The 25982-nt window shown below is 44.0% G+C and overlaps 1 protein-coding gene across 1 annotated transcript in view; it reads left to right on the top strand.

Annotated features, from left to right (window-relative positions):
* LOC126235595 (uncharacterized) overlaps positions 1–17202 on the top strand; it is a 263118-nt gene extending 245916 nt beyond the window's left edge. Inside the window, exon 5 of the mRNA XM_049944309.1 lies at positions 16407–17202. Within this exon, the coding sequence (XP_049800266.1) occupies positions 16407–16777 (371 nt within the window). The 3' untranslated portion in view covers positions 16778–17202. The remainder of the gene's footprint in view (positions 1–16406) is intronic.
* Positions 17203–25982: the final 8780 nt, after the last annotated feature.

Below are 25982 nucleotides of genomic sequence, written 5' to 3'. Positions count from 1 at the left end.
CTTTCTGCAGCATCTTACAGTTCTCCTTCACTTAGGGTAGGAAGTAAGGGAGACATGTACAGCTGTGCGCTAATTATGTCTACAGATGGTGAATGTTTGAAATGGTGATTGCTGCATCTCCTTACAGTTCTCCTTCACCTATGTTAGAAAGTAAGGGAGACATGCACAGCTGTGCGCTAACTATGTCTACAGATGGTGAATGTAGAATATGGTGCTTTCTGCAGCTCCTTATAGTTCTCTTCCACCCAGGGTAGAAAGTAATGGAAACATGTACAGCTGTGCACTAACTATGTCTACAGATGGTGAATGTTGGAAATGGTGCTTTTTGCAGATCCTTACAGTTCTTCTTCACCTAGGGTAGAAAGTAAGGGAGACATGTACAGGAGTGCGCTAACTATGTCCAGAGAGGGTCAGTGTTGGAAATGGTGCTTTCTGAGCTCCTTACAGTTCTCCTTTACCTATGGTAGAAAGTAAGGGAGACATGCACAGCTGTGTGCTAATTATGTCTACAGATTGTGAATGTTGGAAATGGTGCTTTCTGCATCTCTTTACAGTTCTCCTACACCTAGGGTAGAAAGTAAGGGAGACAAGTGCAGGAGTGCATTAACTATGTCCAGAGATGGTCACTGTTGGAAATGGTGCTTTCTGAGCTCCTTACAGTTCCCCGTTCACCTAGGGTAGAAAGTAAGGTAGATATGTACAGGTGTGCGCTACCTATGTCTAGAGATGGTGAATGTTGGAAATGGTGCTTTCAGCAGCTACTTACATTTCTCTTTCACCTAGGGTGGAATGTAATGGACCCATGTACAGGTGTGCACTAAATATGTGTAGAGATGGTGAATGTTGGAAATGGTGCTTTTTGCAGCTCCTTACAGTTCTTCTTCATCAAGGGTACAAAGCAAAGGAGACATGTACTGGTGTGCACTATCTATGTCTACAGATGGTGAATGTTGGAAATGGTGTTCTCTGCAGCTCCTTACAGTTCTCCTTCACCTGGGAAGGAAAGTAAGGGAGGCATGTACAGCTGTGCGCTATCTCTGACTACAGATGGTGAATGTTGGAAATGGTGCTTTCTGCAGCTCCTTCCAGTTCCCCTTCACCTAGGGTAGAAAATGAGGGAGGCATGTACAGCTGTGCGCTAACTATGTCTACGGATGGTGAATGTTGGAAGTGGTGCTTTCTGAGGCTCCTTACAGTTCTTCTTCATCATGGGTAGAAAGTAAGCGAGTTATGTACAGGTGTGTGCTAACTATGTCTACAGATGGTGAATGGTGGAAATGGTGCTTTCGGCAGTTCCTTACAGACATTCTTCACGGAGGATAGAAAGTAAGGGAGTCATGTACAGCAGTGCGCTAACTATGTCTACAGATGGTGAATGTTGGAAATGGTGCTTTCTGCAGCTCCTTACAATTCTTCCTCACCTTGGGTAGAAAGTAAGGGAGACATGTACGGCAGTGCGCTAACTATGTCGACCCATGGTGAATGTTAGAAATGGTGCTTTCTGCAGCTCCTGACAGTACTTCTTCATCAATGTAGAAAGTAAAGGAGACGTGTACAGGTGTGCGCTAACTTTGACTACAGATGGTGAACGTTGGAAATGGTGCTTTCTGTAGCTCCTTACAGTTCTCCTTCACCTAGGGTAGAAAGTAAGGGAGACATGTACAGCAGTCCGCTAACTAAGTCCACACATGGTGAAGGATGGAACAGGTGCTTCCTGCAGCTCCTGACATTTCTCCTTCATCAAGGTTAGAGTGTAAAGGAGACATGTATAGGTGTGCGCTAACTATGTCTATAGGTGGTGAATGTTGGAAATGGGGCTTTTTGCAGTTCCTTACAGTGCTTCTTCACCTAGGGTAGAAAGTAAGGGAGACATGTACAGCAGTTTGCTAACTACGTCTACAGATGGTGAACGTTGGAAATGGTGCTTTCTGCAGCTCCTTATAATGATTCTTCACCCAGTTCACCCAGAGTATAAAGTAAGGGAGACATTTACAGCTGTGCGCTAATTATGTCGACACATGGTGAATGTAGGAAATGGTGCATTCTGCAGCTCCTTACAGTTCTCCTTCACCTTGGGTAGAAAGTAAGGGAGACATGTACAGCTGTGTGCTAACTATATCTACAGATCTGAATGTTGGAAATGGTGCTTTCTGCAGCTCCTTACAGTGATTCTTCACCTAGGGTAGAAAGTAAGGGATTCATATGCAGCTGTGCGCTAATTGTGTCTACAGATGGTGAATGTTGGAAATGTTCCTTTCTGCAGCTCCTTACAGTGATTCTTCAACTATTGTAGGAAGTAAGGGAGTCATGCACAGCAGTGCGCTAACTATGTCTACACATGGTGAATGTTGGAAATGGTGCTTTCTGCAGCTCCTTACAGTTCTTCTTCACCTAGGGTAGAAAGTAAGGTAGACATGTACAACTGTGCGCTAACTGTCTACATATCGTGAATCTTGGAAATGGTGCTTTCTGCAGCTCCTTACAGTTCACGGTCACCTAGGGTAGAAAGTAAGGGAGACATGTACAGCTGTGTGATAACTATGTCTACAAATGGTGAATGTTGGAGGTGGTGCTTTCTGGAGCTCCATACATATCTTCTTCACCTAGGGTAGAAAGTAAGCGAGAAATGTACAGCTGTGCGCCAACTATGTCCACACATCGTGAAGGTTGGATAAGGTGCTATCTGCAGCTCCTGATAGTTCTCCTTCATCAAGGGTAGAGAGTAAAGGAAACATGTACAGGTGTGCGCTAACTATGACCAGAGATGGCCAATGTTAGAAATGGTGCTTTCTGCAGCTGCTTACAGTTTTCTATCACCTAGGGTAGAAAATAAGGGAGACATGTACAGATGTGCGCTAACTATGTCTACAGATGGAGAATGTTGGAAATGTTCCCTTCTGCAGCTCCTTACAGTGATTCTTCAACTATTGTAGGAAGTAAGTGAGTCATGCACAGCAGTGCGCTATCTATGTCTACACATGGTGAATGTTGGAAATGGTGCTTTCTGCAGCTCCTTACAGTTCTTCTTCACCTAGTGTAGAAAGTAAGGGAGACATGTACAGCTGTGCTTTAACAATGTCTACAGATAATGAATGTGGGAAATGGTGGTTTCTGCAGCTCCATACAGTTCTCCTTCACCTAGGGTAGAAAGTAAGGGAGACATGTACAGCTGTGCGCTAACTATGTCTACAGATGGTGAATGTTGCAAATAGTGCTTTCTGCAGCTCCTTAGTTCTCCTTCCCCTAGGGCTAGATAGTAATGGAGACAGGTCCAGCTGTGTGCTAACTATGCCTACATATGGTAAATGTTGGAAATGGTGCTTTCATCAGCTCTTTACAGGTCTCCTTTACCTAGGATGGAAAGTGAGGGACACATGTACAGGTGTGCGCTAACAATGTCTACAGATAGTGAATGTTGAAAATGGTGCTTTCAGCACCTCATTATAGTTCTCCTTCACCTAGGTTAGAAAGTAAAGGAGAGAGTACAGCTTTGCGATAACTATTTCTACAGATTGTGAATGGATGATAAGGTGCTTTCTGCAGCTCCATACTGTTGTCCTTCACCTAGGGTAAAAAGTAAGGGAGACATGTACAGCTGTGTGCTAACTATGTCTACAGATGTTGAATGCTAGAACTGGTGCTTTCTGGACCTCCTTACAGATCTTCTTCACCTAGGGTAGAAAGTAAGCGAGAAATGTACAGCTGTGCGCTAACTATGTCCACACATGGTGAAGGTTGGAAATGGTGCTTTCTGCAGCTCCTGACAGTTCTCCTTCATCTAGGGTAGAAAGTAAAGGAGACATGTACAGGTGTGCGCTAACTATGTCTAGAGATGGTGAATGTTGGAAATGGTGTTTTCAGCAGCTCCTTACATTTCTCTTTCACCTAGGGTAGAATGTAAGAGAGACATGTACAGCAGTTCGCTAACTATGTCTACAGATGGTGAATGTTGGAAATGATGCTTTCAGCAGCTCCTTATATTTCTCTTTAACCTAGGGTAGAATGTAATGGAGACATGTACAGCAGTTCGCTAACTATGTCTACAGATGGTGAATGTAGGAAATGGTGCTTTCTGCAGCTCCTTACAGTTCTCCTTCACACAGAGTAGATAGTAAGGGAGTCATATACAACTGTGCGCTAACTATGTCTACCGATGGTGAATGTTGGAATGGGGCTTTCTGCACCTTCTTACAGTTCACCTTCACCTATGGTAGAAAGTAAGGGAGACATGTACAGCAGTGCGCTAACAATGTCTACAGATGGTGAATGTTGGAAATGGTGCTTTCAGCAGCTCCTTACATTTCTCTTTCACCTAGGGTAGAATGTAAGGGCGACATGTACAGCAGTTCGCTAACTATGTCTACAGATCTGAATGTTGGAAATGGTGCTTTCTGCAGCTCCTTACAGTGATTCTTCACCTAGGGTAGAAAGTAAGGGAGACATATGCAGCTGTGCGCTAACTGTGTCTACAGATGGTGAATGTTGGAAAAGTTCCTTTCTGCAGCTCCTTACAGTGATTCTTCAACTATTGTAGGAAGTAAGGGACTCATGCACAGCAGTGCGCTAACTATGTCTACACATGGTGAATGTTGGAAATGGTGCTTTCTGCAGCTCCTTACAGTTCTTCTTCACCTAGGGTAGAAAGTAAGGTAGACATGTACAACTGTGCGCTAACTGTCTACATATCGTGAATCTTGGAAATGGTGCTTTTCGGCAGCTCCTTACAGTTCACCGTCACCTAGGGTACAAAGTAAGGGAGACATGTACAGCTGTGTGATAACTATGTCTACAGATGGTGAATGTTGGAGGTGGTGCTTTCTGGAGCTCCCTACATATCTTCTTCACCTAGGGTAGAAAGTAAGCAAGAAATGTACAGCTGTGCGCTAACTATGTCCACACATCGTGAAGGTTGGAAAAGGTGCTATCTGCAGCTCCTGATAGTTCTCCTTCATCAACGGTAGAGAGTAAAGGAAACATGTACAGGTGTGCGCTAACTATGACCAGAGATGGCCAATGTTAGAAATAGTGCTTTCTGCAGCTCCTTACAGTTCCCCTTCACCTAGCGTAGAAACTAAGGGAGACGTGTACAGCAGTGCGCTATCTATGTCTGTACATGGCTAATGTTGGAAATGATGCTTTCTGCAGCTCCTTACAGTTTTCCTTCACCTAGGGTAGAAAATAAGGGAGACATGTACAGCTGTGCGCTAACTATGTCTACAGATGGAGAATGTTGGAAATGGTGCTTTCTGCAGGTCCTTACAGTTCCCCTTCACCTAGGGTAGAAAGTTAGGGAGACATGTACGTCAGTGCGCTAACTATGTCCACACATGGTGAATGTTGCAGATGGTGAATTCTGCTGCTCCTTACAGTTCTTCTTCAAATAGGGTAGAAAGTAGGGGAGACATATACAGCAGTGCGCTAACTAAGTCCACTCATGGTGAATGTTGGAAAAGGTGCTCTCAGCAGCTCCTTACAGTTTTCCTTCACCTAGGGTAGAAAGTATGAGAGACATGAGCCTCTGTGCACTAACTATGTCCATGGATGGTGAATGTTGGAAATGGTTCTTTCTGCAGCTCCTTCCATTTCTCCTTCACCTAGGGTACAAATTGAGGGAGACATGTACAGCTGTGCGCTAACTATGTCTACAGGTGTTGAATGTTGGAAATAGTGCTTTATATAGCTCCTTACAGTTCTTCTTCACCTAGGGTAGAAGGCAAGGGAGACATGTACGGCAGTGCGCTAACTATGTCCACACATGGTGAAAGTTGGAAATGGTGCTTTCTGCAGCATCTTACAGTTCTCTTTCACTTTGGGTAGGAAGTAAGGGAGACATGTACAGCTGTGTGATAACTATGTCTACAGATGGTGAATGTTGGAAGTGGTGCTTTCTGGAGCTCCCTACAGATCTTCTTCACCTGGGGTAGAAAGTTAGCGAGAAATGTACAGATGTGCGCTAACTATGTCCACACATTTTGAAGGTTGGAAAAGGTGCTATCTGCAGCTCCTGATAGTTCTCCTTCATCAAGGGTAGAGAGTAAAGGAGACATGTACAGCTGTGCGCTAACTATGTCCACACATGGTGAAGGTTGGAAAGTGTGCTTTCTGCAGCTCCTTATATTTCTCTTTAACCTAGGGTAGAATGAAAGGGAGACATGTACAGCAGTTCGCTAACTATGTCTACAGATGGTGAATGTAGGAAATGGTGCTTTCTGCAGCTCCTTACAGTTCTCCTTCACACAGAGTAGAAAGTAAGGGAGTCATATACAACTGTGCGCTAACTATGTCTACAGATGGTGAATGTCGGAATGGTGCTTTCTGCACCTCCTTACAGTTCACCTTCACCTAGGGTAGAAAGTAAGGGAGACACGTACAGCAGTGCGCTAACTATGTCTACAGATGGTGAATGTGGGACATGGTGCTTTCTGCAGCTCCTTACAGTTCTCCTTCACACAGAGTAGAAAGTAAATGAGACATGTACAACTGTGCGCTAACTATGTCTACAGATGGTGAATGTTGGAAATGGTGCTTTCTGCAGCTCCTTACAGTTCTCCTTCACCTAGGGTAGAAAGTATGGGAGACATGAAGAGCTGTGCCCTAACTATGTCTACTGATGGTAAATGTTGGAAATTGTGCTTTCTGCAGCTCCTTACAGTTCTCCTTCACCTAGAGTTAAAAATAAAAGAAACATGTACAGCTGTGTGCTAACTATGTCAACAGATGGTGAAAGTTGGAAATGTAGCTCTCTGCAGCTCCTTACAGTTATCCTTCACCTAGGGTAGAAAGTAAGGGGGACATGTACAGCAGTGCGCTAACTATGTCCACACATGGTGAATGTTGGAAATGGTACTTTCTGCAGCTCCTTACAATTCTCCTTCACTTTGGGTAGGAAGTAAGGGGGACATGTGCAGCTGTGCGCTAACTATGTCTACAGATGGTCAATGTTGGATATGGTGTTTCTGCAGATCCTGACAGTACTCCTTCATCAAGGGTAGAAAGTAAAGGAGATATGTACTCCAGTGCGCTAACTGTGTCTACAGATTGTGAAAGTTGGAAATGGTGCTTTCTGCAGTTCCTTACAGTGATTCTTCTATTAGTGTTGAAAGTAAGGGTGTCATTTACAGCCGTGCGCTAACTATGTCTACAGATGGAGAATGTTGGAAATGGTGCTTTCTCAGCTCCTTACATTTCTCCTTCACCTAGGGTAGAAATTAAGGGAGACATGTACAGCTGTGCGCTAACTATGTCTACAGGTGGTAAATGTTGGAAATAGTGCTTTCTACAGTTCCTTACAGTTCTTCTTCACCTAGGGTAGAAAGCAAGGGAGACATGTACAGCAGTGCGCTAACTATGTCCACACATGGTGAACGGTGGAAATGATGCTTTCTTCAGCATCTTACAGTTCTCCTTAACTTAGGGTAGGAAGTAAGGGAGACATGTACTGTTGTGCGCTAACTATGTCTACAGATGGTGAATGTTGGAAATGGTGCTTTCTCAGCTCCTTACATTTCCCCTTCACCCAGGGTAGAAAGTAAGGGAGACACGTACAGCAGTGCGCTAACTATGTCTACAGATGGTGAATGTTGGAAATGGTGCCTTCTGCAGCTCCTTACAGTTCTCCTTCACACAGAGTATAAAGTAAGGCAGACATGTACAACTGTGCGCTAACTATGTCTACAGATGGTGAATGTTGGAAATGGTGCTTTCTGCAGCTCCTTACAGTTCTCCTTCAACTACAGTAGAAAGTATGGGAGACATGAAGAGCTGTGCCCTAACTATGTCTACTGATGGTGAATGTTGGATATGGTGCTTTCTGCAGCTTCTTACTGTTGTAATTCACCTAGGGTAGAAAGTAAGGGAGACATGTACAGCAGTGCGCTAACTATGTCTACAGATGGTGAATGTTAGAAATGGTGCTTTCTGCAGCTCCTACAGTTCTCCTTCACCCAGAGTAGAATGTAAGGGAGACATATACAACTGTGCGCTAACTATGTCTATGGATGGTGAATGTTGGAAATGGTGCTTTCTGCAGCTCCTTACAGTTCTCCTTCACCTAGGGAAGAAAGTGTTGGACACATGAAGAGCTGTGCCCTAACTATGTATACTGATGGTGAATGTTGGAAATGGTGCTTTCTGCAGCTCCTTACAGTTCTCTTTCACACAGAGTAGAAAGTAAGGGAGACATGTACAACTGTGCGCTAACTATGTCTACAGATGGTGAATGTTGGAATTAGTGCTTTTTGCAGCTCCTTACAGTTCTCCTTCACCTAGGGAAGAAAGTATTGGACACATGAAGAGCTGTGCCCTAACTATGTCTACTGATGGTGAATGTTGGATATGGTGCTTTCTGCAGCTCCTTACTGTTGTCCTTCACCTAGGGTAGAAAGTAAGGTAGACATGTACAGCAGTGCGCTAACTATGTCTACAGATGGTGAATGTTGGAAATGGTGCTTTCTGCAGCTCCTTACAGTTCTCTTTCACACAGAGTAGAAAGTAAGGGAGACATGTACAACTGTGCGCTAACTATGTCTACAGATGGTGAATGTTAGAAATGGTGCTTTCTGCAGCTCTTTACAGTTCTCCTTCACAAAGAGTAGAAAGTAAGGGAGACATGTACAACTGTGCGCTAACTATGTCTACAGATGGTGAATGTTGGAAATGATGCTTTCTGCAGCTCCTTACAGTTCTCCTTCACACAGATTAGAAAGTAAGGGAGACATATACAACTGTGCGCTAACTATGTCTACAGATGGTGAATGTTGGAAATGGTGCTTTCTGCAGCTCCTTACAGTTCTCCTTCACCTAGGGTAGAAGGTAAGGGGAACATGTACAACTGTGCGCTAATATGTCTACAGATGTTGAATGTTGGAAATGGTGCTTTCTGCAGCTCCTTACAGTTCTCCTTCACAAAGAGTAGAAAGTAAGGGAGACATGTACAACTGTGCGCTAATATGTCTACAGATGGTGAATGTTGGAAATGGTGCTTTCTGCAGCTCCTTACAGTTCTCCTTCACCTACAGTAGAAAGTATGGGAGACATGAAGATCTGTGAACTAACTATGTCTACTGATGGTGAATGTTGGAAATGGTGCTTTCTGCAGCTCCTTACTGTTGTCCTTCACCTAGGGTAGAAAGTAAGGGAGACATGTACAGCAGTGCGCTAACTATGTCTACAGTTGGTGAATGTTGGAATTTTTGCTTTCTGCAGCTCCTTACAGTTCTCCTTCACACAGAGTAAAAAGTAAGGGAGACATGTACAACTGTGTGCTAAACATGTCTACAGATGGTGAATGTTGGAAATGGTGCTTCCTGCAGCTCCTTACAGTTCTCCTTCACACAGATTAGAAAGTAAGGGAGACATGTACAACTGTGCGCTAATATGTCTACAGATGGTGAATGTTGGAAATAGTGCTTTTTGCAGCTCCTTACAGTTCTCCTTCACCTAGGGAAGAATGTATTGGACACATGAAGAGCTGTGCCCTAACTATGTCTACTGAAGGTGAATGTTGGATATGGTGCTTTCTGCAGCTCCTTACTGTTGTCCTTCACCTAGGGTAGAAAGTAAGGGAGACATGTACAGCAGTGCGCTAACTATGTCTACAGATGGTGAATGTTGGAAATGGTGCTTTCTGCAGCTCCTTACAGTTCTCCTTCACACAGAGTAGAAAGTAAGGGAGACATGTACAACTGTGCGCTAACTATGTCTACTGATGGTGAATGTTGGAAATGGTGCTTTCTGCAGCTCCTTACAGTTCTCCTTCACCTACAGTAGAAAGTATGGGAGACATGAAGATCTGTGCCCTAACTATGTCTACTGATGGTGAACGTTGGATATGGTGCTTTCTGCAGCTCCTTACTGTTGTCCTTCACCTAGGGTAGAAAGTAAGGGAGACATGTACAGCAGTGCACTAACTATGTCTACAGATGATGAATGTTGGAAATGGTGCTTTCTGCAGCACCTTACAGTTCCCCTTCACCTAGGGTAGAAAGTAAGGGAGACATGTACAACGGTGCGCTAACTATGTCTACAGATGGTGAATGTTGGAAATGGTGCTTTCTGCAGCTCCTTCCAGTTCTCCTTCACCTAGGGTAGAAGGTAAGGTGGACATGTACAACTGTGCGCTAATATTTCTACAGATGGTGAATGTTGGAAATGGTGCTTTCTGCAGCTCCTTACAGTTCTCCTTCACAAAGAGTAGAAAGTAAGGGAGACATGTACAACTGTGCGCTAATATGTTGACAGATGGTGAATGTTGGAAATGGTGCTTTCTGCAGCTCCTTACAGTTCTCCTTCACACAGAGTAGAAAGTAAGGGAGACATGTACAACTGTGCGCTAACTATGTCTACAGATGGTGAATGTTGGAAATGGTGCTTTCTGCAGCTCCTTACAGTTCTCCTTCACACAGAGTAGAAAGTAAGGGAGACATGTACAACTGTGCGCTAATATCTCTACAGATGGTGAATGTTGTAAATGGTGCTTTCTGCAGCTCTTTACAGTTCTCCTTCACCTACAGTAGAAAGTATGGGGGACGTGAAGATCTGTGAACTAACCATCTCTACTGATGGTGAATGTTGGATATGGTGCTTTCTGCAGCTCCTTACTGTTGCCCTTCACCTAGGGTAGAAAGTAAGGGAGACATGTACAGCAGTGCGCTAACTATGTCTACAGATGGTGAATGTTGGAAATTGTGCTTTCTGCAGCTCCTTACAGTTCTCCTTCACACAGAGTAGAAAGTAAGGGAGACATGTGCAACTGTGCGCTAACTATGTCTACAGATGGTGAATGTTGGAAATGGTGCTTCCTGCAGCTCCTTACAGTTCTCCTTCACACAGATTAGAAAGTAAGGGAGAAATATACAACTGTGCGCTAACTATGTCTACAGATGGTGAATGTTGGAAATGGTGCTTTCTGCAGCTCCTTACAGTTCTCCTTCACCTGGGGTAGAAAGTAAGGGGGATATGTTCAACTGTGCGCTAATATGTCTACAGATGGTGAATGTTGGAAATGGTACTTTCTGCAGTTCCTTACAGTTCTCCTTCACAAAGAGTAGAAAGTAAGGGAGACATGTACAACTGTGCGCTAATATGTCTACAGATGGTGAATGTTGGAAATGGTGCTTTCTGCAGCTCCTTACAGTTCTCCTTCACACAGAGTAGAAAGTAAGGGAGACATGTACAACGGTGCGCTAACTATGTCTACAGATGGTGAATGTTGGAAATGGTGCTTTCTGCAGCTCCTTCCAGTTCTCCTTCACCTAGGGTAGAAGGTAAGGTGGACATGTACAACTGTGCGCTAATATTTCTACAGATGGTGAATGTTGGAAATGGTGCTTTCTGCAGCTCCTTACAGTTCTCCTTCACAAAGAGTAGAAAGTAAGGGAGACATGTACAACTGTGCGCTAATATGTTGACAGATGGTGAATGTTGGAAATGGTGCTTTCTGCAGCTCCTTACAGTTCTCCTTCACACAGAGTAGAAAGTAAGGGAGACATGTACAACTGTGCGCTAACTATGTCTACAGATGGTGAATGTTGGAAATGGTGCTTTCTGCAGCTCCTTACAGTTCTCCTTCACACAGAGTAGAAAGTAAGGGAGACATGTACAACTGTGCGCTAATATCTCTACAGATGGTGAATGTTGTAAATGGTGCTTTCTGCAGCTCTTTACAGTTCTCCTTCACCTACAGTAGAAAGTATGGGGGACGTGAAGATCTGTGAACTAACTATCTCTACTGATGGTGAATGTTGGATATGGTGCTTTCTGCAGCTCCTTACTGTTGTCCTTCACCTAGGGTAGAAAGTAAGGGAGACATGTACAGCAGTGCGCTAACTATGTCTACAGATGGTGAATGTTGGAAATTGTGCTTTCTGCAGCTCCTTACAGTTCTCCTTCACACAGAGTAGAAAGTAAGGGAGACATGTGCAACTGTGCGCTAACTATGTCTACAGATGGTGAATGTTGGAAATGGTGCTTCCTGCAGCTCCTTACAGTTCTCCTTCACACAGATTATAAAGTAAGGGAGAAATATACAACTGTGCGCTAACTATGTCTACAGATGGTGAATGTTGGAAATGGTGCTTTCTGCAGCTCCTTACAGTTCTCCTTCACCTAGGGTAGAAAGTAAGGGGGATATGTTCAACTGTGCGCTAATATGTCTACAGATGGTGAATGTTGGAAATGGTACTTTCTGCAGTTCCTTACAGTTCTCCTTCACAAAGAGTAGAAAGTAAGGGAGACATGTACAACTGTGCGCTAATATGTCTACAGATGGTGAATGTTGGAAATGGTGCTTTCTGCAGCTCCTTACAGTTCTCCTTCACACAGAGTAGAAAGTAAGGGAGACATGTACAACTGTGCGCTAACTATGTCTACAGATGGTGAATGTTGGAAATGGTGCTTTCTGCAGCTCCTTACAGTTGTCCTTCACACAGAGTAGAAAGTAAGGGAGACATGTACAACTGTGCGCTAACTATGTCTACTGATGGTGAATGTTGGAAATGGTGCTTTCTGCAGCTCCTTACAGTTCTCCTTCACCTACAGTAGAAAGTATGGGAGACATGAAGATCTGTGCCCTAACTATGTCTACTGATGGTGAACGTTGGATATGGTGCTTTCTGCAGCTCCTTACTGTTGTCCTTCACCTAGGGTAGAAAGTAAGGGAGACATGTACAGCAGTGCGCTAACTATGTCTACAGATGGTGAATGTTGGAAATGGTGCTTTCTGCAGCACCTTACAGTTCTCCTTCACCTAGGGTAGAAAGTAAGGGAGACATGTACAGCAGTGCGCTAACTATGTCTACAGGTTGTGAATGTTGGAAATGGTGCTTTCTGCAGCTCCTTACAGTTGTCCTTCACACAGAGTAGAAAGTAAGGGAGACATGTACAACTGTGCGCTAACTATGTCTACAGATGGTGAATGTTGGAAATGGTGCTTTCTGCAGCTCCTTACAGTTCTCCTTCACCTAGGGTAGAAGGTAAGGTGGACATGTACAACTGTGCGCTAATATGTCTACAGATGGTGAATGTTGGAAATGGTGCTTTCTGCAGCTCCTTACAGTTCTCCTTCACACAGAGTAGAAAGTAAGGAAGACATGTACAACTGTGCGCTAATATGTCTACAGATGGTGAATTTTGGAAATGGTGCTTTCTGCAGCTCCTTACAGTTCTCCTTCACCTACAGTAGATAGTATGGGAGACATATAGATCTGTGCCCTAACTATGTCTACTGATGGTGAATGTTGGATATGGTGCTTTCTGCAGCTCCTTACTGTTGTCCTTCACCTAGGGTAGAAAGTAAGGGAGACATGTACAGCAGTGCGCTAACTATGTCTACAGATGGTGAATGTTGGAAATGGTGCTTCCTGCAGCTCCTTACAGTTCTCCTTCACACAGAGTAGAAAGTAAGGGAGACATGTACAACTGTGCGCTAATATGTCTACAGATGGTGAATGTTTGAAATAGTGCTTACTGCAGCTCCTTACAGTTCTCCTTCACCTAGGGTAGAAAGTATGGGAGACATGGAGAGCTGTGCCCTAACTATGTCTACTGATGGTGAATGTTGGATATGGTGCTTTCTGCAGCTCCTTACAGTTCTCCTTCACAAAGTGTAGAAAGTAAGGGAGACATGTACAACTGTGCGCTAACTATGTCTACAGATGGTGAATGTTAGAAATGGTGCTTTCTGCAGCTCTTTACAGTTCTCCTTCACAAAGAGTAGAAAGTAAGGGAGACATGTACAACTGTGCGCTAACCATGCCTACAAATGGTGAATGTAGGAAATGGTGCTTTCTGCAGCTCCTTACAGTTCTCCTTCACACTGAGTAGTAAGTATGGGAGACATGTACAACTGTGCGCTAACTATGTCTACAGATGGTGAATGTTGGAAATGGTGCTTTCTGCAGCTCCTTACAGTTCTCCTTCACCTAGGGTAGAAAGTATGGGAGACGTGAAGAGGTGTGCCCTAACTATGTCTACTGATGGTGAATGTTGGAAATGGTGCTTTCTGCAGCTCCTTACTGTTGTCCTTCACCTAGGGTAGAAAGTAAGTGGGAGATGTACAGCAGTGCGCTAATATGTCTACAGATGGTGAATGTTGGGAATGGTGCTTTCTGCAGCTCCTTACAGTTCGTTGCGTGCACCTGTCAAGGCTGAGATAGACAGGTTAACAGCTTCGGGGATTCTCCTTCCTGAATGAGCATCGCCAATCGTGGCGGTTTCTAAACCAAACGGGAGTCTGCCATTGTGTGGTGATTTTAAAGCCACTGTCAATGCTCAGAACCTCATTGACACTTATCCTCTTCCCCGTCCTGAGGAGTTTCTTAATATGCTCGCTGGGGGCCAGTTCTTTTCCAAACTTGACTTATCGGAGGCGTACCATTTGGCGTCGTTAGCGTGCCAGCCATTTTTCAGCGGTTTTTTGAATAGCTCATGGCTTCCGTTCCCGGCTGCATAAACTTTCCGGATGACATTGTTGTCATGGGGCCCTCCACTGAGGAGCACCTTCGCAACTTGTGTTCACTGTTTCGGGTTTTGCATTCGGCTGGGTTGAGGTGCAATCTGGACAAGTCACAGTTCTTCCAACCCTCCATTGTGTATCTTGGTTTCCACTTGTCCCATGAGGGTATACGTCCTCTACTTCAACACGTTGCGGCCATTAACGCTCTACCCCGGCCGTCTACAGTCAAAGAACTTCAGGCGTTTCTAGGCAAGATTGCTTATTATCACAAATTCATTCCATCCACGGCGGCTGCAGCTCAACCCTGCGTCAGCTGTTACGCAAAAATGTCCCTTTCTGTTGGTCCGACGAGTGTGAGCAGGCTTTTGTCCGCCTGAAGGCTCATTTGCAGTTGGCGCCTTGTCTTGCCACATTCCGTCTGGGTCAGCACTTGGTTCTGGTGACTGACACGTCACAGTATGGCCTAGGGGCTGTTCTCGCCCATCGGTATGAGGATGGGTTGGGACGACCCATCGCCTATGCTTCCAAGACCCTCAATGATGCGCAACGGCGTTACTCTCAAATCGAAAAGGAGGCGCTCACTATCATTTATGCTCTAAAAGAGTTCAGCGTTTTTTTGTACGGATCTAAGTTTCACCTCATCACCGACCAAAAGCTGCTGGTCTTTCTGTTCAACCCATCGGCGTCGCTTCCAGATAAGGCAGCTCACCGCCTGCAACGTTGGGCCTTATACTTGTCTGGTTTTCACTATGAGATTCACTATCGCTCCACGGCCCAGCACTCCAACGCTGACGCATTGTCGCGATTGCCGATGGGCCCCGACCCGGTTTTCGATCGTGATGAAACACTCTGTTTCCACATTGATGAGGAAGAACGTCGTGCGGTCGAGGGTTTTGCACTTACAGGTTCGCAGGTCACGTCGGCTACTGCGCGGGACCCTGTCCTGCGCCAGGTGATCGGTTTTGTTCTACGGGGTTGGCCGGACAGGACCAAGGGCCGGGCATCAGATTCCCTTCGCAACTACCATGCCTTGCACCTTCGTCTGTCTGTTCGTGATGGTGTTGTTCTTCTGGCCACGGATGGCGCATCTCCACGGGTCGTGGTGCCAGCCTCTCTTCACAAAGATGTTCTCAAACTGTTGCATGAAGGCTATTGGGGTATTTCTTGGACTAAGTCCCTGGCCCGCAGGCACGTTTATTGGCCCGGTATTGATTCAGACATTGCCCACACGGTTGCTGCGCGTAGTCGGTGTGCTCAACAACTGGCTGCACCTCGTACAATGCCCTCTCAGTGGCCTGATCTGGCGCAGCCATGGGAACGGGTGCACGCTGACTTTGCCGGCCCCTTCCTCAGTACTTATTGGCTACTGTTGATTGACGCCTTCTCGAAGTTTCCGTTTGTTGTTCGATGTCCGTCGCCCACCACTGCGGCGACGACGCTGGCTTTGTCCAAAATCTTTGCGCTAGAAGGTCTTCCATCCACGATCGTCACGGACAATGGCCCTCAGTTCTCATCACAGGCCTTCCGTGATTTTTGAACTGGACAAGGTATTCATCATGTTACAGCACTGCCCTTCCATCCGCAATCGAATGGGGAGGTTGAGTGCCTTGTCCGCACTTTCAAAAGCGAGAGGAAAAAATTCTTTAGAAATTGCAGCAGAGTGTCATTCATCGAAAAATCACTGAGTTCTTATCGCTTCACGCTTCTGGGTGATCGCAGCCCTGCTGAACTCTTGCATGGCCGCCAACCGCGCAATCTACTGCACCTGCTTCACCCTGTCAGGCCTTGTGCTGTGTCCCCTAGTGTGGGAAAATACTCAGTGGGCATCGACATGTGGGCACGAGGGTATGGATCTCGCCTTAAATGGATTCCAGGGGTGGACAAGGCTCTTTGCGGCCGCCGGCTTTGTGAAATACGTACGGACGACGGCATGGTTGTTCGCCTTTATGACCAGATGTGCCCACGAGTGGTGGCCACGCCAGTGCCACCGCCCCTTCCTTCACGTCCACCAGCCCGAGAAGCCGATCTACCATACGTGTTGATGCAGCCGACGTCGCTACCGATTCCGAGTACGCTGGAACCGGCACCAGTCACGATGCCGCCTTCTCCGGGACCCGTCACACTGTAACACACCCCCAGGTCTACGACACCTATGGATGCTGCTCCGGAGTTTTCACCCATCATCTCGTCCAGGAGGCACGTTCCACGCACGAGCTTCTATCCTGGACATTTTCGACCATACTCTCGTGTCTCTCTGCGGGATCTTCTCGGGGCCTCAAAAGAGGCCATGGTGTCTCCGCACTGTCCATATCTCCAAGGACGTGAGTGTTTTTTTTTTTTTTTTTCAAGGGGGGAAAAGTGTTGTGACAGTGCCACGACATTTAACAGTGCCGCCACGACAGTACGCGCAAACGGCGATAGAGGCGCTCCGCAACTCGGCTGAGCGCGGGAGCGTCACCTAGCTACGAACGGCGCCAGCCACATGTCACGGCATGGCAGTCGAATAAGAGATACTGAGTTGTTATCATGTAACCAGCTATTGTTTCTAAGTGAGAGTGTTTGAATAACCACGCAATTATTGGTGATTAAATGTTATAACAGTGTTGGTTCTGAGTGAGTTACTTGCAAATGAGAATTTCGTTCATGGCAAAAAAATTGTAGCACTTCCTGCAAACTTCGCTGGCTACGATCGCATATAATGTGTGTGTTTACACGTCTTGTAGACTTAAAACTTTTGTACATTTTATATATTTAGTCAACATAGTATTATGAATATTTCTTGAACAATTCAAGAGCTCTGTCTAAAAAAATTGCATTATGGCAATCGCATCTGATTGTGTAGTTAGAGATGTAAAGAATTCTTCAATGTTGTTCTAACAAACTACAACAGTTTTGTCAATTTGCATATTTATGAAAAGCATTTTAAACCCCCTTCTATTGTTGCAGGATGGGTTATTAAATACCAAAATTTAAGGAGAGAAGGTATAATAGAGGAAGAAGATACAAAAATAGAATGAAAGAAGTGGTTAGTTGTATGATGGAAGGAAATTTATCACAAACCAGAGAAGATACAGGATCTCCTGGTGATAACTCTTAACAGACTTTGAGAGGTGAACAGGCTTGTAAAGAAAGCAATTTATCTGTGATTGTGAAATGCCACATTTTCCACAACCTCCAGACATGTAATGTAGGGGTCTGCTTGCAACAGAGTGGTAGGCTGATGACCGTATCTAACTTTGTACTTTGAAAATTTCCTGTCTAAAGAAGATTAGAAGTATGATAATGGTATAATATACTGTAGATCGGGACACACTTATTTGGTGCTAATACTCATTATGGAGGAAATTTTGAAATACGTCATTTTGGATTCAACACACAAACGAAGCACATCACATGTGGCACATGATTTTTGTCTAGACTTTTATGAACGATGAGGATATGCACTTAATCTTTACCTGCCTGTGACCATGAACAATGTGTGCAAAGTGTCAGGTGACACAATTACTCACAATCTTTGGGCTACTACAGCAGGAGATGTCTGATCACAGTATATGTAATGACAGAGCTTGTGATAAATGTGAAATGAGCATCCTGCAGGAGAGAGAGCAAGCTTCAAAGGGTGAGGACTAAAGTTAAACATGTATGATTAACCATGTGTATCCCTCAGAAAAACAGGAGCACAAGACAAAAAGCGCTACCGCACACCAGAAATATATCTGTTTGTCCATCTAGGGCTGTGAGTGTCACATGCATTGCAAGGTCAGGTGAGAGGCCATACGCATGGAAGATGGTGCATGCATGCATGTTGTATAATAGTGGCATTTATTTGTGATGGGCGATAGTGGTTAATAATGAATCCGTGCACAGGCCTGTTCGAAAGTTCATTATTGGTGTTGTGAAGATGACGCTTGGTAGTGAGATTACCGAAATAGTGTTTGTACCATAGCATGGGGGAAAAGCATGGGGACTACACACCAACAGTGGAGGTGACCCAGACCTACCCTCAGATTTTACAGCTGCACGGGAGTTGTCGAACCTGTTGGACCAACATTTTCAAAGAGATACTATCATGTTGGAAAGACAGACTTTTTGATGTGATATTCCTGACAGTGCAAGTGATGGGTGTCACTGTCAGGTAACGTCTCTCTTTTCCCAACAGTTGCATTTGCAAAATGTGGCAAACAGTTCCAGTTCTTAGGATCTGTCACCCCCCACACCCACAACGCCACTTGCAACATACAAGCATTCACTAACAATTCACAGTAACAACCACACAGAGGATTAATGACAGTGTGAAAGTAAGGTCTAAATCTGAAGCAGTGACTGTCACATCTTCTCTGGTGTTATATTGTGTTGCGTTCAAACTGTTGCAGCTCTTGTATTCTGTAGCACTGCCAGATTCAAGGTGGCAAGAATTCGCCTGCATATGTATACCAAATTCTACGAGGTGTCTCACAGTAATGGCTGCATACACTTTCAACATCACCATTGTGAAGCCAATCGTGCAGACTGTATAGTGAGCGGGAAAGTGGACAATCACCAATTGTTAAGGTCTGGGGCGCCATTGCGTGCAACATAAGAGCGCGTTACCTATGTTTTGAGGACTACCTGAACAGTTACCACTAAATCGTTGAGGTTTTACACCCCAAGGCACTGGCCCTAATTCAAGCCATTCCACATGGCATATTTTAGTATGACAACATTCAGCTAAATGTAGTAAGGAATGTGCAACTCATCTTCGAAGAACAAATGGTGCCACCACTTCCGTTGCTTGTCTGTTCACCTGACATGTCACTCATCAACCGCGTGTGGGATATGGTTGGTTGGCAACTTGTACATTCAGGTGTACAGCAGCCCACAATTGATGCTACGTAGATGTGCCTAAAAACCGTGTGGCAGAGTATTCTCCAGCAACATGTTCACGTGCTCTTTGACTGTGGCAGTTCAGTACAGAGAAGCGCCACCATCGAGCTGCCATCGTTGTCCCTAGACCTCGTGGTATAGAATCACAGTGCAGGTACAGGTCCGTAGTGTTACTCATGTGTGTAGTGTCAAGTCTGTAATCAGTGGTATCAATTTCCCTGTCATCACATCTCTCAGTGTTTCACTTTTTCAAAACTGTAGTGTCTTAACAGAAACATCAACAATGGATGTCACACGCCATTTTATACCTGCACTTTTCAATTTTCATTTTTCTCAGAAGAAATGGTATAAAGATAATCCATTGATGGTAGGTTCAAAAGAAATAATTTTTTGTGAAGCTCCTGAAAGCAGGTGGATGAATCGCAACATGTTCTTGCAGTGGGTGTAGCATTTTAAACTGCACATTCTGCCAACAGGAATGAATCCAGTCCTCTTAATTGTGGATGGCCATGCTATTCATAAAGAGCAGTCACTTAATGAATGTACAGGTAACCATCACATTTGTGTGCTGTACACACCATCATGTAACATTTGCAAGTTACAGCCATTGGACAGGAAATTCTTTAAGCCTCTTAGGGCTGAACTGCAAATTCAACACTGAAGGGATGACAGTCAGTGCCTCTAGGTGCAAGATGTGATACTGTTCCTCTTGTGCAGCCATTTACACTCCATCCCATATGATTCTCCCCTCAGACCTGATTAACTGAACCAAATTAGTAGGTGAGTGCATAATCAAGGACGTTTCAACAACAGAGGCACAAAACAACACATACGAATGGTATGGAACTAGCAACAAGTTTCAGCAGATTTACCACTCCTCCAGCTGCAGAACAACCCTTCTAATTTTATTATACACACACAGAAAATCCCACGACTGACCACACTGTCTGTAGTGATCCAGTCCCTTTCTTGTTATACAGTTTAATTCCTTTTCTTGCTTGTTGCAAGTGTCTACTACAGCAGCAGTGTCAAACAGGAGTGGTGAAGTGAACTTCCTTGCTAAGACTTCCTCCATTATAAAAATCAGAGCAAGTCACTGCAATTCCAGCAGTCACATCCCATAATTAATCGCACCCAGTGGCAGCCCCTTTCAACACAGGTGCACACAACTGAGGCCTGAACCGTTGCCATCCAGTGCACGATGGCGAGCATTTGTCAGCCTGTTTGTGGGCACTGGAATTCTCAGAAATGCCAGCTGAAGCAGAAGAGCATTGCTCGATTTTAGTGCTGTCTGAAGGTAGAGATCTCGTTTGGAGTAGGTGGCACATGATGGTATCAGGCACAGTGGAAAGATCAAAGGTATCAGCTTGTGGCCCTGATGCTCCAGAAATCTCTCTACACAGATATAAGTGTTATTTCATGATCAGTAACCTTCCTGCCATGAGCACACTGTCAGAGGAAAATAAGTATCAAGGACAATGCAGAAACTGCAGACGACAACCCCCTCACTTTCCAATCCTCAAAATAGGCAAGCGAAGACCTGAAGAGGTCTGATTTTACATTCTGTCATATTAAGGAGCCGGGAGAAAATACTATTATTTTCATACCATCTCAAAAATAGTGCATTCTGCCATGACTGTGGCTAGATCACCAGAAATATCTTTATTATGTACCATATTTGGGTACATCACCTCCCCACACACGGTTCCCTCCTCCAGCATCTACTAGTGACTCGCTCCAATTATGGGATCCTCTCCCTGGGAATGCCCAGACCAGCAAACTAACACCAGTCAGAGACAGTAAGGAAGGGCAGAAGATTAATGGCGTCATTGTTGATGGAACGGTGAACACTAGACATGGAGTGGTTGAAGAAGACACTGTTTCAGGTCCAAGGGCTGCTGGCTCCTCTTCAGTTCCTACCCCCACAGGGTAAGTCCTTCAACAGTCCCAATCCTTCAAAGCTGTTGAAGAGAAAAACAAGAAAACTCAGGATAATGCTACTCCAGCAAAACCAGACGTCAGATTCCCTCAACCTATCAGACTCAGAACCTACATATGTCGATGTCGCACCATCCTAAACTGGGCAGATGGTATGAAGCACCACTATGTGATGTCATCGGTGTGAAACACAAAGTTTTTGTTCTGTCAGTAGAGGAAGCTAAACCAATGGTATTCAAAAATTTTTCAAATGTCTCATCTAAAGTTAAGGCACATTATACAAGCAACCTATTGCAACGATAATAGTTAAGCATTTCAAAGGTTTCTACAAAAACTGGACTATTACAGCTTGAATTTTTTATCAAGATTCTTCGGTCGCTGATACAAGCTAGAGGACTTTCCACAGCCATACAGACCAAATAACTGAAAATTGAAGATGGAGATTCCCAAATGCGTACCATTCAGAGATCAGCAGCCTCAGAACCCACAAATGTGTAATGACAACAATTATGGCAGTTGGTTCAGTAGAAATAGCTATGAGTAGAAAAAGTTTGTGAACGTTGGATCCACAGACTGAGGAAATAATCCTATAGGAGACAGTCCCTCATAACAATAAAAGCAATGATGATGATGACAATACAGGTGATAGTCGAGTCAACAGTCAGGATAGAAGAGATGATGATGATGGCTGGTTTGTGGGGTGCTCAATTCAGTGCTTATCAGTGCCTGTACGAAACCATAACTTTACTCAGTCCAGTCTTGCCACTTTCATGAATGATGATGAAATGGTGAGGACAATGCAAGCGTACAGTCCCTGGGTGGAGAAAATACCCAACCCAGCCGGGAATCCAACCCAGGACTCCATGAACGAGACACAGCACCACTAGCCATGAGATGGGTTAAAGAGAGCAGTCATAGTAGCACTCACTTTTAACATCATGAAGATATAAGGGGATGGTATCTGATATAAGTTGTTTCATTTTATTTTCATCTACACCTACATACATACTCTACAAGCCACAGTACAGTGTGTGGTCGACTGTATCGTGTAACTCAATTAGTCATTTCCATTTCTGTTCCACTCACAAACAGAGTGAGGGGAAAACAATTACCTGAATGCTTCCATTATGCCCTAATCTTTTTCTCTTATCTTATCCTCATGGTCCTTATGTAAAATGTATGTTGGCAGCAGTACAATCGTTGTGCATTCAGCTTCAAATGCTGGTGCTCTAAATTTTCTCAACAGTGTTCCTCAAAAAGAAGGCCACTTTCCCTCCAGAGATTCCCATTTAACTTCCCAATCTCTGTAATACTTGCATGTTGTTCAAACCTATGGGTAAAAGAGCTTGCAGCCTGCCTCTGAATCTTTCTTTAATCTGACCTGGTACTGATCACAGAAAGTCATTCACCCTGTGATTATTTTTGCAGGTGAAGACTTGCTGTTTTGCATGAAGTGTTACTCTGGTTATCAGCGACATCACATATGGTAAGAGTGAAGATGAGAAACCTCGCTAATTCTGTCATAACAAAGAATTGCAGTTATGGAAACAATTGTGGAGAAAAAGAAGTTTTAACTGTAGGAAGGAGGAAATTCAACGCTAATTAGGTTGGCCCAGACATACCGAGGACATAAGCTGTCACATACACAATTTTACGAGTAGATTTTTAACATTAACATCAAGTAGTATTGAATTTCAGTAGTGGAAAAGTAGAGCTGAATGTAAATGGTATTTTTGTGTTGTTAAGGGCAGCTGCATCAAACCAGTAGTTGGACCGAAGGCCACAACAAGAACATTGTTTGAAAACTGTGTTTTGATACAACATATTGGAACAGACTGACTGAGGTTCCTCACTCCTCCTAGATCACGAACTGAGCTAGGATCCTTTGATGGGGGTAACGGTTAGATTGGAATGTCATGTTGTGACCATGATTCATGTTCTGAATTGCCCTCAAGACAACTTTCACACAGATTAAAATTGTGTGCTGGACTGGGGCTCAGTTCTAGAAACTTTGCCTTTCATGGTCAAGGCCTCTACCAATTGAGCTATCCGAATACGTCTCATGACCTGCCTTCACAGATGGATATCACTCCCAAAACCTATGCAGGAAAAATTCAGTGAAATTTGGAAGGTAAGAGATGAGATACTCACTAACACTCCTGGAAATGATCCCTCGGGCTGTGGTTAAGCCATAGCTCCAAAATATCCTTTCTTCCAGGAGTGGTAGTCCCAGAAGGTATGCAGAAGAACTTCAGTAATGTAGGGAATGTACGAGATGAGGCTCTGGTAGAAGTACAGTGGTGAGGACTGTTCACAAAGTGTGCTTGGATAGCTCAGTCAGTAGTGCACTTGCCCTCAAAAACAAAAGATGCCATGTTCAAGTCCAAGTCCGGCATATGGTTTCAATCTGTCAGGGAATTTCTAGTTTCTAATCAGCACAAACCTTGCAGCAGAGTGAAAATTCATTTTCAAAATCTATATAAATTTCGTCACATTGAAAGTTCTTCAGATTCAGACAGACTTTAAATGGTTGATTTTTGCAATATCAACCGCACGAGAAGGGGAGGCAGAGAAAGAACTGGCACTAAAAGGATGCAACATATTATTGGCAGAGGTAACAAATTCCCTCATCATGCAGGTCAACACCTTACAAATCCATCCATATCTAAACGCCGACCTGGCATTCTCATAGATATCCCACATTCACCATTGGACGGCATACCAGTAGTTCAACACACCAATGTTGATGAAATGTACTCATTGTTTCAAATGTGAACAACCATCAGTTGTATAATGGAATGACAACAATGAAAATTTCTGACAGACCAGGACTCTAACCCAGATTTCTCTTTACTAAACACAGTAGCCTTACCATTAGCCTATCCCACCATGATTCATGGGTAAACCCAAACTTCCACTTATTGTCAACCATGTGTCTTCAACTTGCACTCTTACATTCATTATGTGTACTCCTGTACAGGCGAAATATATTAATCAAAATTCACAATTTGTTTTAAAGTCACTTACCTGGTGTCAGCAGATAGACATGCGCTATGTTGTTCAGAAGTACAATGCACTGTTGCTTTGGATATGCATGCCTGTCTGAAGGAACATTGCACTGTACTTCTGAACATCACAAGCACTGAATTACCCCACCCAAGTGTTCACATTACCACAATTCACACATTGTATAAGGAAACACAGGTTATTACAATTACTATACAGTTATGGCTAAAAGTTTTCTTCTGACATTCATTAAGGCTGTCAAAGAGGGTGCAACAATTTTTGTAGCTGTAACATAAACCTGGGTATTTTTTACACCCATATTTTGTGTCGGTACAAATACAACATTTTCTTAACCAAGAGCAGAGGCTTTTTCTGGAACGTCACACCTGTTAAAGTTGTCGCAGAGCCATTTCATAGATGGAGGTATTATGCTATGTAACAGACTGAAGTTAAGAAGTTTCTGTACCACATTCTTCATAACTAATCAAATGAGTGGCCTAACAATAACAAACTGCATTGCTGAGGTATAACTTTAGTCTAAATTGATGAGAAATGCAGGATATATAGATGACATCATGCCTATTTCCATGATGAATAGTTCAGTCCTTTAATGACTTCAGCAGAATAACCCTTAGTGTCTTTGCACAGAATGTACTTAATGACATATTTGATGTACTGAACTACAGAATCCCAAAAGATAAAGGTTAACCTCTATGCAACAGATTTGGAATCCTTGTTACAATTCAAGAGAATATTGTAAAAAATTACTCAATTGCAGAAACTCTCAGCAACTGCATCCACTGCCTAGAAGCTGCTGAATGGTGTCACTCTAGCAGATGGCTGGCCACACTCACACACACCCTCTTACCCGCCCACAAACACAAACATACAAAAAAAAAAAAATTATGGGCAAGTACGAAGCTTGCTGCCTATGCTAACTGCGATTCAGTGTGTTTACACAGGTTAGAATGAGATGAGAAATGGGTAACAGTGCTGCGACATCACACCCCACTCACGAGGCGCCTCAGGGCAATGCCAAGAGACATAGAACATGGTTGAATGTCACTACAATTCCTATTACAACTAACAACAGCTTCCAGCTGAATGCTGTTGCTATGGAACTTGGGGTCAATGTAATGCCCAGAAACATCACAACCTACAGAGTAGGAGAAGAGAAATGATCTACACTTGTTTCCAATTCTTGGCGTCTCTGGCTAAGACACAACAGCCAATGCATGTGATGTTGGTGGATTGGTGGGCCGACTACAGATACGGAGAAATAGTGTGCTGCCACAATCCCTTAAAAACCCGGTTCCATTTATTCAGGGCAAGTGCGCAATCAGACCATTGGGCAGGGAACTTCTTGTTGCTCATAGCCAGCTTCTACTGCTACATCTACATCTACAGCTAAATCTGTACTCTGCAAATCACTGTGAGGTGCGTGGCATAGGGTATGTGCCATTCTACTATTTATTAGTGTTTCTTTCTGAGCCATTCGTTTATGGAGTGTGGAAAAAATAATTGATTGAATGCCTCTGTGCATGCAATAATTATTCTAATCTTATTCTCACAATCCCTATGTGTGTGATATGTAAGGTGGTGTTGTATATCCCTGGAGTAGTCATTTAAAGCCAGTTCTTGAAACATTGTTAGCAGACTTTCTCAGGATAGTTTACATCTATCTTCAAGAATCTTCCAGTTCATTTCCTTCAGTATCTCTGTG

The sequence above is a fragment of the Schistocerca nitens genome, chromosome 2, assembly GCF_023898315.1.
Source record: "Schistocerca nitens isolate TAMUIC-IGC-003100 chromosome 2, iqSchNite1.1, whole genome shotgun sequence".
Lineage (NCBI taxonomy): Eukaryota > Metazoa > Arthropoda > Insecta > Orthoptera > Acrididae > Schistocerca > Schistocerca nitens.
This window is presented reverse-complemented; position numbering and strand designations above follow the sequence as displayed.